Raw genomic sequence first — 19,460 nt, 5'->3', positions numbered from 1 at the left:
AGATAAAGGAATTAAATTATGTATACAATACGAAAATCTGAAAAACACCCCGCCATTGACATCGATATCGATAAGAATGTACCTACACAAGAATAATTTTCAAAGTTTTTCCCACATTACCTTATAAGGTATTAACATTGCAATCGTTTATTAATTCTAAACTAAGTATCACATCAATGAAATCACTATGAAGGAATGTCGTCGTCATTGATTATGGTCTCTACCATGGAATTTCATACAAGGTGAATCGGTCAGTTAGTCGATATGACGTTTACGTTGAATCACTGTTATAATCATGGTAATTAGCTGAAATATTTATAGCGTTCCAATCTCACGAAGGCGGATTGTTTGTTTTTAGTTTTGACTTCATATTTTGAATTATATTTGTTTACGTGTTAGTCATTCGCCTTGGAATAAACAGTTAACAGTGGGAATAAGACACGCTTTCAAATTTGGTAATGGACGTTTTTATACATTATCAATCTTGCAGAAATTAGTCGATAAGTTGTAGCCTTTTCGAATATAGATAGAATGAATTCCAAATAATCGTAGCTACAATGAGAAATTTCAGTCAGTTTTTGTCTTAGAATTATGAGTGGTACCTATAGCTGAAGTAACGTAGCTTCTGTAACTAATTACATATAATAATACTATACTAGATATAACTTTTCTAAATATAGAAGTCGCCCTCCCACAGATATCATTTCGTACGTAACTTTTCAGTCATCTCAGATTAACATTAGGTACTCTTTGCCGTTGGTGTTTAGTGTATGGAGCTATTTTTACATCATTTAGGGTCAATAGATTTTGTTAGCAAAAGGGGTAATCTGAGAAAATTTTAACGTTGATACTTGATACCATCTTTAGATGAAACAGGAACTTAAAGACTCTCCGAAAAGTCGGAATCGGAATCTATGTGGTTTTTCAGATGAAAAGGAAAACAATCGTACTTCAATGGATCATTGGCATGATTTCGTCATGGAACAGTGCTGGAAGAGGCAAGGAATGTTGGTGTTGGCGGACAAATGTCGTGTCGGGGGCATCGACCCGCCACCGCCAGTCTGCCGACACAGCCATCCGATGAAACTATTTCACTGAAAAATCCGGCGCGCCGTATCATTGAAGTCAACCTTGACGATTTGTCGCGTCGTCTGCGTAGCCGCGTGGGTGCAAGGCCTCGTCCTAGTTCGCTGAATGATCGTACGTGTCGTTACGATTTTTTGTCTCTAGGACAAAGAACTCGCTGAAATATGTTTAGGTTTAGGTTCTGTAGTCTGAATAAGCATGCTATGATAAGGGATGACACGCAAAATCTGCAAAGTACTTTCAGAGTACCCAAGTTGTTTTTATGTATTTGTAATGATATCGACTAAACATTCTTCCACGAGTTGCACTGAATAAAGTTCACAGTAAAAACTTCCCGCAATTGCTTGGACTCTTAGGAAATATAAGTGTTTAGGATGGTCCAGAGGTGATTAGAATCATGACAACAGACAAACATGGTTATTAACCCAAACTTTTGAGCTATGGGCGATAAATATCGCATATTTGCAATTTATTTCTATATTTACTGTACCGTCGATGAAGACTTGACGTTAATTCGACTGTTAGTCCCAATATTTCAGACTTTATTGTTAATTATATACGAAAACAACTATACATGTGTTCACACTTCTGTAACACGTGTAATTTGTATGTTCGCGAGTGCCTTAACGTATAGAAATTGTCAACGTAGAAATATGCGCATAATTGAATTATATCTTACACATAAATTTATCTATATAAATCAGTAAATAAATTATTAAAAGTGGCGATTATATTTAAGAATATGTTTTTTTTTTCAAATTGCGCACGTTAACAGTCATATTATTTAAATTGAAAATATACCTTGAATGTAGGTGGAAGTAATTTATGCATAATTGATTTATAAATAGAGAATTAAAAATATCGATTTCCGCTTTCAGAGCTTTTTTTCGATATGCGAATTTAAATATATCAATATAAAATCAATTAAATATTAGCTTACGAGCCTATAAACAGATTAAATTGTAACCGATGTTGTAGATAAAGATAAAAGGGTAATTCTTATTTATACATAATATTATTTATGTCTTTCTCAAAAGCAATTTGCAGTAGACGAATTCACAGACAAATAGATCACTCAAAATAAATATTTACGCTCTAAGCAATGAGAGCCGTTCGATCTATTGTTTCCATGAAAGTTGCCAACCTGAGAAGTGTTTGCCATTCTCGAAATGATGATATATTGTCATTGGTACATACTTACTTATAAAAAATCCGTAATTATGCTACGTAACTTTAAAATCTATAAATGATTTTAAATAAACTATAAAAAAATTTTTATGTAGGGTGGTAACGTTCGTATACATTAGAGACTTTTCTCTCAATCTTTAAGAGCGAACAAATAATTCCGATTGTATAATAAGAAGTCAATATTCAAATTCGTGAGCACGTCCCAAATATAAATAAAATATTGGTCTGTATATGAACGAATGAAGCAAATCTTAATGGAAGGATGCTCTCACAGACGTTTGTTAATGCGATAAGGGAATTGACAGAGGCCTGTTGTAGTTAGTCGGCCGTTCCACGTAATCGTACAGGTAAAGTGACCGCGTTGCATGCCTCGAGGTGGCCGGCGAAGGGGGGTGGCGCCCGAGCCCCGAATATAATGGGAGTCGGCAACCGCTTTGTACCCACCGCTGTTATTATGCAGATTAACACCGGCGGGAATTTGTTCAAATATCGTAACAAGCTCCCTCCCGGCGCCGGCGCCGATCGCGTTCTTGTAATTTACGATTCAGAAATAATCTGCCTTCACTCGAACGATTTTTAAGCCATTTCGCTGATTTTGTATTACACCCCGTTGAGAGGAGCAATTTGTGCCCGCTCTCAATGGATTTTTTACGTTGATAGCGGTCAAATTGCATGGGTACTTGCATTGTATGAAGCGCATTTAAAAGCGATACGCAATTTGGTATGCAACACTATATTTTATTTACCGTATGAAAAAAGAATTGGGCTCTACATAATATGTGGTAGAAATTGCAAACTGTCTTTTATTGTTTTCGATTGAACCAAAATTAAAAGATACAATTTTAATACAACTAAATACACATGTAATATGTATATTAAGCTATTTAATCAATAAATGAACCTATAAAATGAAGACATTATTAACACGGGTAAAATTCGCAACAGCAATCCGATTGAAGGGTACATTCGAGTTGATAAGTGTCGAGTTAAGAATAAATGCTGGGAACGGAGCGGGAGGGACGCGAGGTTGTGTCCGGTCGCATTCCTCCTTAGCCTCGGAGCCCCCCCCCCTCCTGGCCCCTCGCCCCCCTCGCCCGCCTCTCGACTGCATGCCGAACTTTCTGCCGCTTTCCCAACGGGATGGAATGCCGCCTAATTCCTATAACACGTCTACTAAAGTATGCTATTTTATATCGCCGTCCTCTTTTATATCGTCTCAGATGTTTGATTCTTGTTATATGTTGGTATTTGAGTTGTGATTGATATGTTATTGAATGTGGAAAAATTTGTAGTAATTCAACTGAAAATCTAAGCAGTTCATGTATTGAGTTTTTGGTATTTGGTAAAATAAAATATGATGCAAAACCAAATAGCGCAAATTCCTTTATTTCAACATACCTACTACCTGTTTCAGTCTTTGAATTGTATTTTGTCCTGAAATATGTGTTTCGAAATCATGTCCAAAATATTAACCGCGCGATGCTCGATTTTCATTGCATTAATTTCTCAGTAAATACTCATCGATTCAGATAGTAATTGATGTTACTACTAATTTGTATAAACGGGTAAAAGTGTGACATAAAATTCAGTCGATGCACGTGTTTTTACACACGCGCGCCCTGGTGCATGACCCCGGTGGAATGTACCACGTGCACTAGCCAATGGAATGCGCAACTGTTTACATTTTGTTTGTTTTTTCTTTGAAAACAATAGCTTTTCAAATTGTTTAATATTCCTTTCTGTGGTAGCCCTGAATGCAGAGTCGCGTAGCTCTTGTTTAACCTACAAAATCACCTTAGATTCACATTCCTTTCTCTTTGTACTTACTGAATTCTTCTTAGGGCCGATTTTTCAATGCTTGGATAAAACTTATCCGTCCAATAAAGTATGACACGATAGTATTAAAATGCCACGTAAACTGTCAAATATGGGCAATTAGAATACGTTTTTAAAATGGTAGTTTTATACATTATTCGACACATAAGTTTTACCTTGGTTAAAAAATTGAAAAATTAGCCCTAAGAGACGATTTTTCAATGCTTGGATAAAACTTATCCGTCCAATAAAGTAAGTACACGATAATATTAAAATGTCACATAAACTGTCAAATACGGGCAATTAGAATACGTTTTTAAAATGGTAGTTTTATACACTATTCGACGAATAAGTTCACCATACAATGATATTAGTGTAGGTAGGTATGTTGCAAAAGTTCGAAGCAGTCCCTCTAGTTGCATATGTAATGCATATTATATTACTTTGTTATATGAATTACACAGTTAGTTCTTAAATCACCTTGAAGCTTAGTTTCCTGGTCTAGATCCGAGCTTTAATTAAAACCATAAACGTTACCTATAAAGACTGTAAAATTGGACAATTCGATAACCAGAAACGAATCAAATCAAACGGACGCATTCCGCGATTCGAGTTCCGCTCTCGAAATAGAGGAGTTTACTATACGGAGTGGTCATAAAGCGAAGGATATTAGGAAGCAAGGCACGGCATGCCGGAAAGCGCGTTTCCGGAAGATGTGCGCTGCCGATGCTCTAGATGCGCTTTTACGATTTCCTGCGCGCCCGCGCCGGACGCCGCCTCCTTACCGAACGGCGCTAATGACTCATCTACCATGATTGGAGCCAATTCATACTACAGACCCATAATCGGCACGATAGTGACACTATTGCAAAAGGCATAGCCCCGCATTAAACTGACCCGACGTTTTGCAACGTGCCAATTTTTATACCTCGCCTATTCGTTAATCGAGAATTAACCTTTAACTTTAATCGTCATCGTGTTCGATACATTATCAGATAAAGTTTTACAACACACTCGGCGCGGTGACATTTATTATCCATTCCCGAGTTGCAAACTTGCAAATGTGCAATAAATAACGCCGGTAACTGAACGTTATTGATAAAGCGTATAGCACGCTTGCGTAAACGGCTTCAATTAAATGTGCATTTCCTTTTTCATAGCTAGAATTGCATACGTCAAGTGCATTTCAAGAGAATCGAGAGGTTGATTGCATAAACTCGTCGTTCGTCACGGCAGGCGCCGGCGGCGTCAGCCGTGCATATTCGTACGTCATCGCAGTGCCAATAAATGCGCCAATTATTTCTACCAATTGCACGGTATTGCTTATTCCGAAATCGCAATGGCTTCATATTTAATGGTTTGTGATGATATTCTTGATGATAAAATGTTTACTATGCTTGAGTCTCGAGTACAAAATATAACGTAATGAAGAGTATTGTACTGACTCTCTTAAAAGTTGTTTTATTTATAGAATTTAAACTTTCACCAGAAAAATTTACACTCCAATGTATTCGCAGATTGCTAGTTACATAACATCAATAACTCCAAGATAAAAATAAATGATTCTTAAGGCTCGTTACGTTGAGTATCAAATTATTCCAAGATATTATGATATCGATGCATTGAAAAGGTTAATTTATGAATCAATTAAGTTTGCCGCAATTTGGACACAAGCCTGTTTCATTCATGAGTTCAAAGTAAGAATGATACAACAGGCTATTTCAAATTGTTACAGAAAATACAATATTCATTAATGAGAAATACTTGAGTCATGATTGTTTGTACTGGTTCTTGTTTTATGCATCGTTTTACCCAGTAAGTCTGTGAATACACTCTACTTTTGATTCATTTTTATTGTACTTAATTTTGTTAAAGAATTTTTATTAACTGCAAACAAAGCATTTATCATTTATTCTCCTCAACAAAACATTATTCATCATCTATTCCTTAAGTATTTGTTTCTTTTCATGGAGATGCAAATATTAAAAAACATCCTAGAAGTACAAAGGTAAGGTCTTCCTTAAACATTGTTTTCATGCAAATGCAAACATGGAGTACGAGTGCGGTAACAAACAACTCAATAAAGTTTAAGGTTCCATGGTGTAGGTTGGTACTTACAATTACAAAAAAATGGATTTGGATTGAAATTAATTTGGAAGTACCAACACAATTTTATTGTGTGCATATTTGTCCAGATGGACATTTAGTTGCCAAAAATTAAAAATACATAACTTAAATATCTTATTGAGATGTACTGTGTAGTAAATAATTATCTGGGTGGCTTTTAAATGGTTGGTTACGTTTGTAAGCGTGCACCTAAAATATTGCCTCTGCTATTGCTAATCCTGATAACTAAAAATAATAAACATCTATGTAGATCTAAAGAAAACGCTGAACATCATCGCATATGGGTTGGGTAATAAAGCACTTAAAAATCAAACGGTATATCATATTCAGAGTCACTTTCACGTAGAAAAAGTACACATAGAACTGACGAAACATTTTTTTTTCCACAGGGAAATTTCATACAGGCTTTTTGGGTGATATTCACATCATAGGAACCCCGTTCAATATCCGTCGTTAATTTTTATCCTAGTTTATCCAATTTCGAATCATGTGTTCCAAGCCTAAGCGGCCAGTAATGGTAATAAGTAAATCTCGATGGAAGGTCCCGACTCCGGCCTTGACGCACTTGATGAATGGATGAGTAATGGCCACGGCATTTTTGCACGTGTCTGTTTACGACCTAAACGTGGAATGTTATTGGCATCGGCATGGCGCTATTTTGATGTATCAAATTTATGATTGAATTATGCTGATACTTATTGCGGTAAAGTGACAGTTAAAAGTAGGCAACTCTCATTTGTATCTGAATTAACATTTGGAGTAGGTATCCCTGAAGATTTATGAAGCGGAGTCTTTGAATGTGGGATGTAGGAATTTCTTGAATTTCAATATGTATTACAATTGATAATGCCCGTTGATCTTAGTTAAGTAGTTAAATATAGAACTGCCAAACTTATGATCGTAAATTTTTCGTCTAAGTTAGCAAACTATGCATGCCATCAATTTTTTATCTAGTGTTTATGCTTACCTTATATGGTAATTTGCATTTCAATTTCAAGCAAATTGCAGCAATTGCAAACATATATTCGTATAACGAGGACTTAATAAACGATGCTTGTTAGTCCTCGAAGCACAGGTACACTAGATCGTGATTAATGCTATCGAGTCATCATTGAAGCTTGCTAGGAATGTTGCAGGAGCGAAGGAAATCCGCATTGGCGCCTAGAATGCGTTGTCATACTTACCGTACTTAGGTGTACTTTGCTCTGTGATATCATACTCATTTGCATACAGGTGATTTTATCGATGATTACACTGTGACATTATTCTTGTTCTTCAGTTCCTGATTGGATCTCGTGACTCAGATATGAAGAGATTAAAGTTCGTGAAAAATTTGAATATTGTACGTTGATCGGAATTTTATAAACGTCTATCGGTTTAAGATTTCTTAATTTGGAAAATCTATTTTTCTTTGTTAAAAGGCTCTTACTTGTATGAATTGGAATAGTTTTTATAACAACAAATGGAACAACTACTTAGTCATTAGTTAATTTTTAATTTCTCGTGCCATAATATTTAAGTCTGAACATTAGACGCAAAGTCGTAGAAAGAAAATATAAAAAATAAAAATGTATAATCGAGACAAAAGAAGTTCAAAATATTTGAAAACGATATCTAAATCTTGCTCAAATTTACTAACAATAAAATACTTAGCCAACACAATATTTTAGAACGAGACGAGCAAAATAATTTCAACGTGAAGTGTTCATGTCTATTTAAAAGTGCGATCACCGTTACATTTCCAAAAATACATATCATAGACTGTTTAATGAGTCATTTTTGGCGAGATTTCTCGCGTGCAGACAAGACGACCTTCCTCCGATTCATCCTTATTTTTAATCAGAATGCGGCTGTGTTTACATCTTTCTCTGTATTGTGACATTTTTGGCTAGCCTCCAGTTTGTGACATTGAACAAATTGCCCATCACGTAATCACCTATGAGACTGATAGCATAAGCAACGGGGTACTTACGAAAGCCCTTGAATCTATTTCGTGTCCCTATAAATTTCCCACTTTTTTTTATACCTCTATAATCCATCTGCTTGTATTCGTTTCAAAATTATCTAGTTATTGAACGAATGCAAACGAAGATATAAATTCATATAGCAAAGTACTTTAAATCAAAGTTCAGTTAAACTGGATTTGTTATCATACGCCAGCCATTTAATACCTACTTCTCTATGCTATTTACCTTAAATACATTAATGGTTATATTTAAGCTTACCATCAATAATAGTTTTGACACAACAATTGTTTAGAAAAGCGCTTAAGATAGTTAAGTTCTTCGACTCTTTGGCATACTTTTAAGCGGATATGAATCAGCAGAACGAGCGCCGCTCTATATTGCCGCTTTCAAATAACTGCTTGGTGAAACTCAAGCTGCAAACGTTAAGGATAAAATGTTATCACTGGCATATGCCTAAACATAAGGTTGAGTAATATTAACCTGTTTCAAGCTCGCCGGCGTCATGTCCAACCACATTCCACTTACTAGGTAATATAACTTTGTACTTGCTAACGTAGCTGCTTTGTTATACAAATCCCTTGTAGCGGTGGATTCGAGCTAAGTTTGCATGTTATGAATACGTTCCCTCTTCGTGTCGGGTCCGAACCGTTTTTATCTTGAAGGAGAGCATAGTTGAGCGATTGCAACTTGCAAGCGGTCACAACAAAAAAGGTAACGGTAATGCACCGAGCCACCTGACTCGATAAACAACCTGTGTTTCTCACAGGAAACCGGCGATCGATCAAATCACACCGGCCGTATGCAAACAAACGCATGGGCACTGGGCAGATATGCTGAAGGAATGTTGGCGGAGGGAGCCGAGCCGCGGCCGTCGGATGGAACGCAGCGAGGCTGGCGTCGAATCCGTGCGCGTGCTTACGAATTGCATTCCCATACAGGGTAACGGCGCTCGATTTCCTTTCTCGTTCCGACCAAAGCTCTCGGGCAGTCTCTCACTCGCGCCCCATGAATGGAGGCGCCATGGAATGCGGTCGCGTGACGTGCCCGGCGCCGACGCTGATCTTGCTGCACTTCAACATAGAACTAGTTTTATTTCATGGGCTTTGTACTTTGATATTTCAATCGATATCTTAATGTATATCTGATGGATCTCTTTCATTCGGCCGATGGGGCCGCTCGTAAAAAAATTACTGTGTAGAATTAAGTAATGGAATTCTTTATTCGGTGAAAATAAGAATAGATTTTGCGATGTAGATGTATGTTAATGTCAATGAGTACGTACATTTATCCATTGTGATTCGAGCAACTGGTTCGAAATTGATAGTAGTATTACACTTAATTTACTCAATGCTCACACACAAGACCCCCAAGAGGTATAATAACAACGTTTTCACACTTAACTATAGCACAATCGCTAATTGATTGGCGGAACTTGAGTCTCTCACATGATAAGTATATATACATCCTTTTAATGCAACGATGTATCTCAATGAAGTGAGTTAATGTGATGGAAAAATACCTTCAGATTTCTTTGTTTGAAAAGGATATTTTTCATTTACCTGTATGAATAATACAACTATCCCAGAAAATTCTTATTTTATTTCTGATGTACATATTCCATGTCTGCTTTTCCCAGGCTCAGCTTAAAGCCACCATCGTATAAGCTCTAATTGATAGTTAGTTAAAGGATTTCTTGCAATATACTACTTAACTATAAGTCGACATACCACACTAAGTTAATGTTAATTTTGTTTAGTTTATAATTAATACATCTATCTTTGGAAAATTGCAAAACTTAAATAATGGTTTATAATCTGTGCTTGTAAAAGTTAACACTGATTCAATCACTGATGATAAAAGGTAATCATTTTCAACATATTTGTAATCGTTATGTTGCAGTACAATATAACTAACTTTATTACAAACGCTAGTTATAGTTCTGGTATGTCATTCACCTTAAGTAAAATCAATAACTGCGTTAAAAACAACCGACTTCAAACTCCCACTTGCAACATTTACAAATACAGACAAAAATGCTCATAAAATAAAAACTACTGGGCCTATCCGAATAAAATTTTTATGGGACCAATTCGACACCATTTCGCATCGAACAAAAAAAGAATCACGTAAATCGGTTCAGAAACCACGGAGTAATCGGTGTACATACATAAAAAAAAAAAAAAACATACCGGCCGAATTGATAACCTCCTCCTTTTTTTTGAAGTCGGTTAAAAACAAAGATAGTTAATACTAAGTACCTACCTAGACGTAAATTCAACATAATGTGATCGATGATATATAATGTTCTAATGAAAATCTAACTTAGCTTTCTTGAACTTAAATAATTAAGGTCTCATTTCCTAATGCTAAACATTTATCGTCGTTTAGAAACAAAATATGCAAAATAAACAAGACACCGTTTCGATGTTCGCACGATTAGGTAACCATATCGCAACGCAAAAACATCTTTCACCGAATAAAATATGCAATGTTAATCAAAGTGGAGCAGCCGGCGATCTCTAGATCTCTAGCAATGCAAGAGGCTGTTGTTGGTCTCCCAGCGGAGCCCCGCTGTCTGGCAGCGCGCTCCCCCCGCGCCCCTGCAGGCTGCCTGCACTCCGCTAGATACCTACACTCCGCCACCTCGCAATACCAGTTACCAATAATTAATCTATCATATTCTATACGCCAAATGCACACGACATTTATGTACGCTCGCCGAGGTTAAGCGCGCTTTTTAGCTATCGAACTTTCCTTGTGTCGTTTGCTAACTATTAAATAGTCTCTTATAATAATTGTGTAACTGTACTCGTATAACGTATTAAGCACTATACGAGGCTTATGTACATAGATACTGGAACTTTACGATACCTTGTTTTATTACCATGTATAAAGTATAACGACTAATTAATTAAAGAACGAATAGGGAATTATTTCGTACACTTTAGCTTAGCGCGATCTTAGTAGATTTGTATTGAATGAATATATTTGCAATGTCGCAGCCGTAGCCTCAGCTTAACCCGTAATGCTCTGGGGTTCGATTGCAGCAACCGCTTACCGCTTGCTATGTCGCGAGCGGGCGATGGTAATTCGGGTATCGCAGGAGCCCGGGAGGTCCTGCGGCCGCAGCGGCGGCGCGAAGCCGCGGCATGAATGGAGCCGTGGTATGTAGGTCACGGTGTCGTCAATGGGCCGTCGCGTCGCAGGGCCCCGCGCCTCGCCGCCTTCCGCGCCCCCATCCCAGCCGTGAAAGTTGCCACTACTTTCGCGACCGCCACCGCTAGGCCGCACGATAATTTACACTCTGCCGCTCGAAAACTAAGTCACTTTTCGAATGAATGTATCTCGAACATTCACATCCGCTTCACCATTTCGTGGTCGCTTCTGACACTTTTTGCGGGTAGCCGCGTCGTGAACTCTACCGCTCTCGTTATAGAGTTTCGAATCGAGCTGACCGACGGAATATCGGCCGCGCTGTATGCTCGCGCTCAGGAATTCACTTCCGGGTAGGTCGGAAAGTGAAATGGTCTCGTCTGTGATGTAATTGGAATTCGGATGTATCCGGAGTCAGCGTTACACCGTTCACTTACAAAATTTCTATAGATTGTTGACATAATAGGTTACGCGCCGCTGTCTATTTCGTTACATGCTAAATCATAGCATGGTTAGCAAACTGTTAATAATTAAACATAAGTAATTGAATTCTTATAAGCTACTCTCTGATGTTTTGTTAAAATGAGGTGAAGCGATAAGATGTACTGCTAAATTGGTTAAGAATGTTAACGTGTTTATTGAAAGTACATAAACATATTGATGTATGTAAGTTATGAAGTAGGTACATTAAGTTATAGCTCTTCTAAAACTATAAATTTGACACTAAAGTGTTAGGTAGATAAAGATTTTAATTTAATACGTATTCCAATAATTTTGCATACCTACTTTATAATAACTTACGATTTCATTAATCTGTTATTAAATTCATGGCTGGTGAACTAAAATCTTTGATAAAGTTAAATGACCTGCCGGCATTTGGGACTACTCAAATTTATAACAGAATGTTCAATGTACTGGTATCATCAAATTAATTGCATGAAAAAGTAACATAATATGATATCATATGGATTGTACTATTTAACTATGATCAAATTTTCAAACATGTTCTAGTAATAGATTTTTTTTTTAATTTTAAACACATAATTGTATACTTACACGAGACTGGTCTGTTTGATGACTGAATATAATTTTTCATTAAGTTAAAAGCTTTATCTTAGTTTATTCAAATCACACCTTATCTTAACTTTTAGGTATATTATCAGTCAATTCAGTATATTTCTTCGCATTTTAGTTCAAAATAATACTTTTATCCGCATGAATAAATAATATCACAAGCAATTTTTTTTAAACTAAACGGCATAATTTCAATTCAATTGAGTTGATATTTAATCAAAATAACAAGGTAAAATGTGTACTAAGGAGCCCCTGAACAGTTGATCAGTAGCGGCTGCGCGTGCGCCGCTCGTAGCGGACAGCTTTCACCGAACTCAAAGGCTTCCCGCGCATGTTTATTAAGTTAACCTTTTTAACAGGTATTTCCAAGTTTTCCGTTTACGTCGCTATTAGTGCCTACAAATATTTTCGGTTGTCGACTCTTTTGAAACCCAAGATAACTTATATGTAGGTACAGTTGTTTCTCATTAACGCTTACTAGAAAGTTGGATTGTGCTTCGTATGTGGTGGACTTCATAAAACTCATGTATATTGCGACGGTTTACATTTCCAAGCCCTACATAAATAGAGCCATTACAATCACATCAATGTTAAGCAGTCTTTAATATACAATAATATTCTTCTTTTTAACTTATCAAACCAAAATGTAGTTGCAATACATAGCATTAAAAATAACAAACTAAGAAATATTATTCAAAAGAGCTAGCAAGGGTTGGCTGAGAACCGACGTAACCTTTATCGTCGCACATAGTTTATTTATACCAGACGCAGCGAGACCTCCCTGATAAAATTGCAAACTATGATATAATCTTACGTAACATGTACTAGTAATGACCTTTAAAAGGAATAGTTAAGTTTAACGGTGACGGAGGCTATACAGTTAGCATTCCTAGAGTCGGAGCAGGTGCAAGCGAGAAAGCTAGGGAGGAACGCCCTCTTGTGGAATGTTATTGCATTCCTTCTGCATCTAAAACGGTACCGGTAAAAAGAAGAATTTCGTAATCGACCGAACTATTGTTGGATCCTGAAGGGGTCAGCTATTTGGGTTATTTCGTGGACGGACTGAAACTATTATATTGTTGTGCATAACTTGAATTTGTGCAAAAATATGTGTTGGCATGAAGACTTACGGTGTAAGTTGATTCTTCTAAGGAACTTATTTGTTTTACAAGAATGGTATAATAGGCAGATGTTCAAGCTGTGTTTGGACTTCTAAGTGGATAAGGATAATAATACAATAGTAAACAGATATGTTTTTATTTCTGCGTAACAAATATATTATTATTTTTATTGAAAGAGTTAAAGATTCAAGATGACTTAGATGAAATAAGGGCAGTAAAAGACTTAACTTTTCATATAAAAAAAGTTATTTACCTAATTCTCTTCCCAGAGCTATTCAATCAGACATTATGTCTTTGTTTATTCTTAGCTCAATTCAATATCATGTGTACATTTACACATTTATTTTCAGAGTTCACGTGAGTTTTGCACAAGAAGAACAAGTGATTAAGAAAATTATTTTGTTGCAGAAACTTGGCGATCGGAATTGGCATCCAAAACTTCCCAGAAGGTTTGGCGGTGAGTCTGCCGCTGCACTCCGCTGGCTTCTCCGTGTGGAGAGCTTTCTGGTAAGTTCTATTGTATATGCGGTATACCTGAAATGTTTTTTTTCATAAATTTCGTTTGTGAAGTAAGTATATAAGATAGATTATTCGAATAAACCCCTACATATGGAATGAAATGGCTACAGCTGCTCAATAACCGCTGAAAAGCATTTGCTGTTGCAACATCTATGTGTTATAAGGTAATTTTCGAAGTCAATTTCAACAAACTCTTCAGCCTTGTTACTGGAGATTTTGTTTTGTGAAACAGCACATCATAGATAAATGTTCCAAATCAGGAAAAACATATTATCCACATTCACATGTTGGATATCACGGGCACATTTATACCTAATTATTAAAGAATATAGTGTTTTCTAAATGATAGATTTTAAAACATTAAAGTGACAAATACGAATAAACGAGTGCGCAATAGGCGGCTAGTAGGAGCTGAGAATGCGCGTCGTCGTTAGGACGGATGCCAACGCAGCCAGACTGGCCGACCCCATTCCTCTTCAGGCTAATTCATTTAGCGACCACGCTACATTACCCCATCAGTGTTTTAAAATCGCTGATGGTTATCTTTATATTTCACTGCTGATATACTACTACTTTAACGTCTTTATTGAACTGTTGTGTGCTTGCAAATGGAGTATGATGTACCGGACGATTAGGTAGCATCCCAACTGTAAAATCTCCATGATATATTACATATTAAGTATAGTTCTGAGGCATAAATATTAACTTGTATGAACAATTTAAATGTTAAAATAAATTGACTGGTGTGAAAAGAGCAACTACTCTCCTCTGTAAGGTCACCTCTGTAGAAACTGCTTGCCGAAACGGCGGTAGATCTATATATTCGACTTTTGAAAAGCCTAGCTGATGAAGATATTCTATTTCTGTCTAACTTTTGGGATCTGCAATTACCTACTGTGCAGGAGAATACGTACTAAAATTGCAGATTCATATGTTTCTTGCTACCTATTCGTATAAATAACGTAGGCGCATAGCGGACATATCCAATAGCATTAATAAAACAATATTAATACATTAAAAAGAACAAACCAATATAAGCCCCATTATCTTTCAAATTAAATAAACTGTTGCTGGCATACGCATTTATAACAATAGCACGAGCGGCCCCTAATTAAAATAGTATTCCACAAACAATATTTCTAAGGCAGATGGCACATGCATCTAAGTCACAATTTACATTCCTAGCCGGGTTCAACGGTGGAATGTTCAAATTGTCAGAGCAAAAGGTTACACGTACTGACGTATGTGGTACGTGCGCGTATTGTAAATGTTACCAAATAGGTAAAAGTTGTAAATAGTCGCATTCCGTGGTGTTCTCGGAAACGATGGCGCCGCGGCCGGCCCGAAGTGGCCAGGGCTGGCGTGATGCACTTTTCTATTGGATTGATATTATTATATTCAATGTATATGAGAATTGTAATTTATTACTTAAAATTTATGTAAAATTGTTAACAAATATTCTACATACCTACATAATATATTTTTTTTTGTTTCGGTAAAAAAAATTGGCGTAAAAAATGGCCGTGGTAAGTCACCTACTTTAATTAACTACTTAGACAGGAAGTTCTAATAAAACTCATGTTGAATCTATAAATATTTTTTTTTTAATTTGTAATTGCTGTATAGCCATGTGTATGAAAATACAAAGGTTTCTACCTATCTTTTAAATGTTTATGCTTTTAAGAGATGCAGTGTGTAGGTATTAAATTAACGATAAATGAGGGTCTTTATAGATTTATATCGTCGTTTTGAAATTGTACAAATAAAGGGGTAGCCCTACATGCCGTAGTTGCGAAACGTCCCTTCACAATAGTGGATATGGCATATTGATTGTGTTATCTAATTTCCAACGGTACACGTGCTTGCTTCGCTGTGTGCATGTGCGTGCGAGTATGTACTATGTGTATGCGTTGCTTCTATAAATACAAGGAAAACGTGAAATAAATTCTTACAGCCTCACCACAAAAACTTAGACATATCTCAGACAGATATTTGACTCATGTTTAGTTAACTGATCAAAATTGTATCGCAGGTGAAGGGTAAAATAAATATTGTTTAAGATTATAATATGAATCAGATACAGATATATTTTTATGATTTTAAAACGACGGTAGGTCGTAGGTGTAGATATATAGGTATTTTTTTTTTCATAAGGTGTATAAAGCTCATTTATGCTCATTTCTCATCTTTCATCGCTGTCCGTTAATAATAGACTGTTGTGTGATCTCCTTTTCGTCTAAGGATCAAGAAAATACTAATACTTCGTGAAAATTTTAAAATACCCTAAATATGATCAACTGCTATGTTAAGACGATGCGCGCAGCGCGATATATGATGCTATGAACGTAGGTACCTAAGTACAATAATATATTTATTCATTTATCTATGTAGGTATACGTATTAATGTAAGTAGATGTTCATGCAACCTGCATTCTACTCTATTTTTTTTACTTTACCCTTATCATCTACATGTAACCCTTAAGTACGCATGTTCAAATGATATTCTTTAAAATAATAAAATACTTAAGTCCAATACGCGAATTTTGTATTTCAATAGGCACTGCTTTAATAAGTTCACTCGAACACAACGTCGATAAGTATCAAGTATTTACAAATGGTCATTTATTCGCAACGGCAACGGCACAGATTCACAGAAGTCGTAGTAACAGTTCAGTAACACCGCTGGTCCGCGCGGAACGTTGAATTCCTTGTGCGGTATGTGGTCTGTCTTCCGTTACGGCCGGCCTAGTTAGCTTTCATAATATTGTCCTCACTGTCAACTTTTTGAATGTCTCGGATTCTTTTTGCCGTGTTCCGTTGTTTGGCTACTTTTTTAAACGCGGTCTAGATGTTGGTACCCGTAATTGAAACGGTCAGGATTACTTGGTCGTAAAATTAGTATTTTATGGTTTTTTTGTTTCCTATGGTTTGATTTAGTTGATTACATAAAATGTACATAATTTCGACCACAATTTGTAGTCATCTCGATGAAGGAAGGTTCAATTGAATTAATTATTTCCAGAACAAAACTCATAAGTAATCATAACTTATACAGATATTTTAAACTTTCCAAAGCTCGCTAACAGCTACACTTGAGCAGCAATGCAAGGTTTCGAGCGATGTATAAAATCTTATACACGAAAGAAGTGCAATTTTAAAAACGTTGTACATAACAATTGTTAGAAAGCGCTAATGGGTTGAACATTTCGTACAGTGGAGCGGCTACTCTTTCGGTAGGAGCGGCGGGAATGCGCGGGTGGGAATGTTGTCCGATCCAGCCGGGGGAATGCGAACGACGACCCCGGCTCCCTAGTACCCTAACACTAAGGCTCCAGAAAGTGCTGGATCGCCGCGTGTTCGCATTTCGATTACATTGCCTCGTTTATTTGAACACGTTTTGGCATAATGGATACTTTCCGCGCTTTCTATGGTAAATGCGACACTTCGGAAGTTGTGGCTATCCGCAATTCTAATAGAAGTCGAAGTCGAAGAATTTATGGTGGGAAATTTTCGTAGTATGAAAATGATTACTTATCGCTTATCGAATCAGAAAAAAATGTTTGCATCTTTATTTTATTTTCATCAGAATAAGGGAATGTTATTGAATAATAATTAATAAATAGAAGTTATTTTGAAGTTGAATATCGAATTTGGTTTTTTAACAGGGAAGATTTCCTACCGCAAGCTTTTCTAGAATTTTCTCAAGGAAATGAAAAAATGCTATATTATGATAGTTTGAGATATTCTTGAGGTTGTCAAAGTAAGTTCATGTCAGTACCTATGGTGTGCTCACGAGTGAACTAAACCCTAGACAAATTCAAATTTAACGTTATTATGAAGATTTATGTTTTCAGGAGTGATAGAAGTTCTACAGAAACCACAAATTTAACGACACAAGTCTTAAATCTCGTTGGATTAAACGAACGAACGAATAAAATTTCCCAGCTAAACAGAAATGCCGTAACGTGTGTTAGTGGTATAGCAGACGGCGTAAGAGGAGTAAGTAGGTAGGTCCGAGGAATGCCAGAGGCAGGAATGCGGGCCAAGCAAGAAATGCCGCTGTTTGCCGCGTGCTCTCCGCGTGGGATTCGTTCGCAATCGACCCATCGCAAATGCCCTGTGGCTTCCATTTAATAGAGCTACGAAATGTACGGAGATTGCTTGCTGGCTTGCGGAGTGGCAAAGCTTGGAACAATTGGCTAGTCGGACTTGTAGGATCTACAAGGCAAGATGTTATGGGTTTTGTTCGGTTTTGTAACAGGAGCTTTTATGATCGCGTTGTATGGATAATCGCAAAAAGCGAAGCAGAAGATAATAGTGAAACGAAGGTTATTCAATTTTTCAAATCTTACTCAAAAAGTTATTTTTATTAAATTATTTTACAATCTGAACATAAACAATAGGAATTAGGTACTATATTTTACTAATAACAACTAAGAAACAGAAACCGCTCGAGGTGTGTGACTTGAACCAAGCGTGAGCTGTATCTACAATTCTGCTTATATTTCAATAAGAAATTATAAATAATAATTATGTGAATAAAGGACAGATAAGTATTTAAGCAATCGGTTATTCGGTACGGTAAGCGTAATAATGATTTATGCATAATGGTAATTAACCATTTGCCTCCGAAAAATATCAACACGTAATTATGTATATTGTATACCACAGATAACAGAATCTCTATGTTGTATACCTACCCCTGCATTGCCTATGGATAACACAAGACAGCAGTTAAGTAATAAGGTCCATATAAATTATTATTTTTTTTTATACAAAAAACATACGTCGGGTCATAAGGAATCGTTTCCTTTTCACATTACGCGCGGTACCTACACGGTATCAAATGTTGTCAAAGATTGTATTAGTTTATTGTATTTGTCGTAAACTTTTTTGACGTGACAATGTCTTATAATTCGATAGAGTTGCACGCACGAAAAAACATGACTCATGCGGCGTTACCTCGCTCTGAGGCGTTCCATGTAAGACTTGAAGTGCAAGCGAGAGCGCGGAACGAGCGACAAAGAAGCACAATCGGACGTTGTCACGTTCAACTATCGTCAGTAAACCGACTTTACAGACAACCAATTTTGCACGCCTCATAAGCGAAGCGTTGAGGTGGGTACTACTGTCACTTCGCGCAAAACATCTGATTTTTCAAACTTAAAATGTCTTTATGTATCATACATTGCACTTGTAAGATAATACATACACACACATATTAAGAAAAAATACTATTTTTAACGTTCATGATATTTTTGATGTCATTTTTGTTATTTAAACTAGTTAAAAAACAGTTTAAAAAAGTTCTGTCTTGGACGTCCGTGTGTCTGTATGTGCGGATCCTTTTTCTTGTTAACACGATAGCGACCGAAATACTTTACTAATCGAGTCTTTTTTTTCTCTTACG

General features: G+C 36.5%; 1 protein-coding gene across 1 annotated transcript in view; it reads left to right on the top strand.

Annotated features, from left to right (window-relative positions):
- Zip48C (Zinc/iron regulated transporter-related protein 48C) overlaps positions 1-19,460 on the top strand; it is a 43,280-nt gene that overhangs the window by 10,860 nt on the left and 12,960 nt on the right. The window contains exon 5 of the mRNA XM_090108282.1: positions 13,940-14,038. Coding sequence (XP_089964408.1) covers positions 13,940-14,038 — 99 coding nt within the window. The remainder of the gene's footprint in view (positions 1-13,939; positions 14,039-19,460) is intronic.

This window comes from Colias eurytheme, chromosome 12 (genome assembly GCF_061535395.1).
Source record: "Colias eurytheme isolate Ceu_HAF_F1 chromosome 12, ilColEury1 Martin Lab GWU primary, whole genome shotgun sequence".
In the NCBI taxonomy this organism is placed as follows: Eukaryota; Metazoa; Arthropoda; class Insecta; order Lepidoptera; family Pieridae; genus Colias; species Colias eurytheme.
Note: the sequence above shows the minus strand (reverse complement) of the source record. Positions and strands in the feature narration are given on the sequence as shown.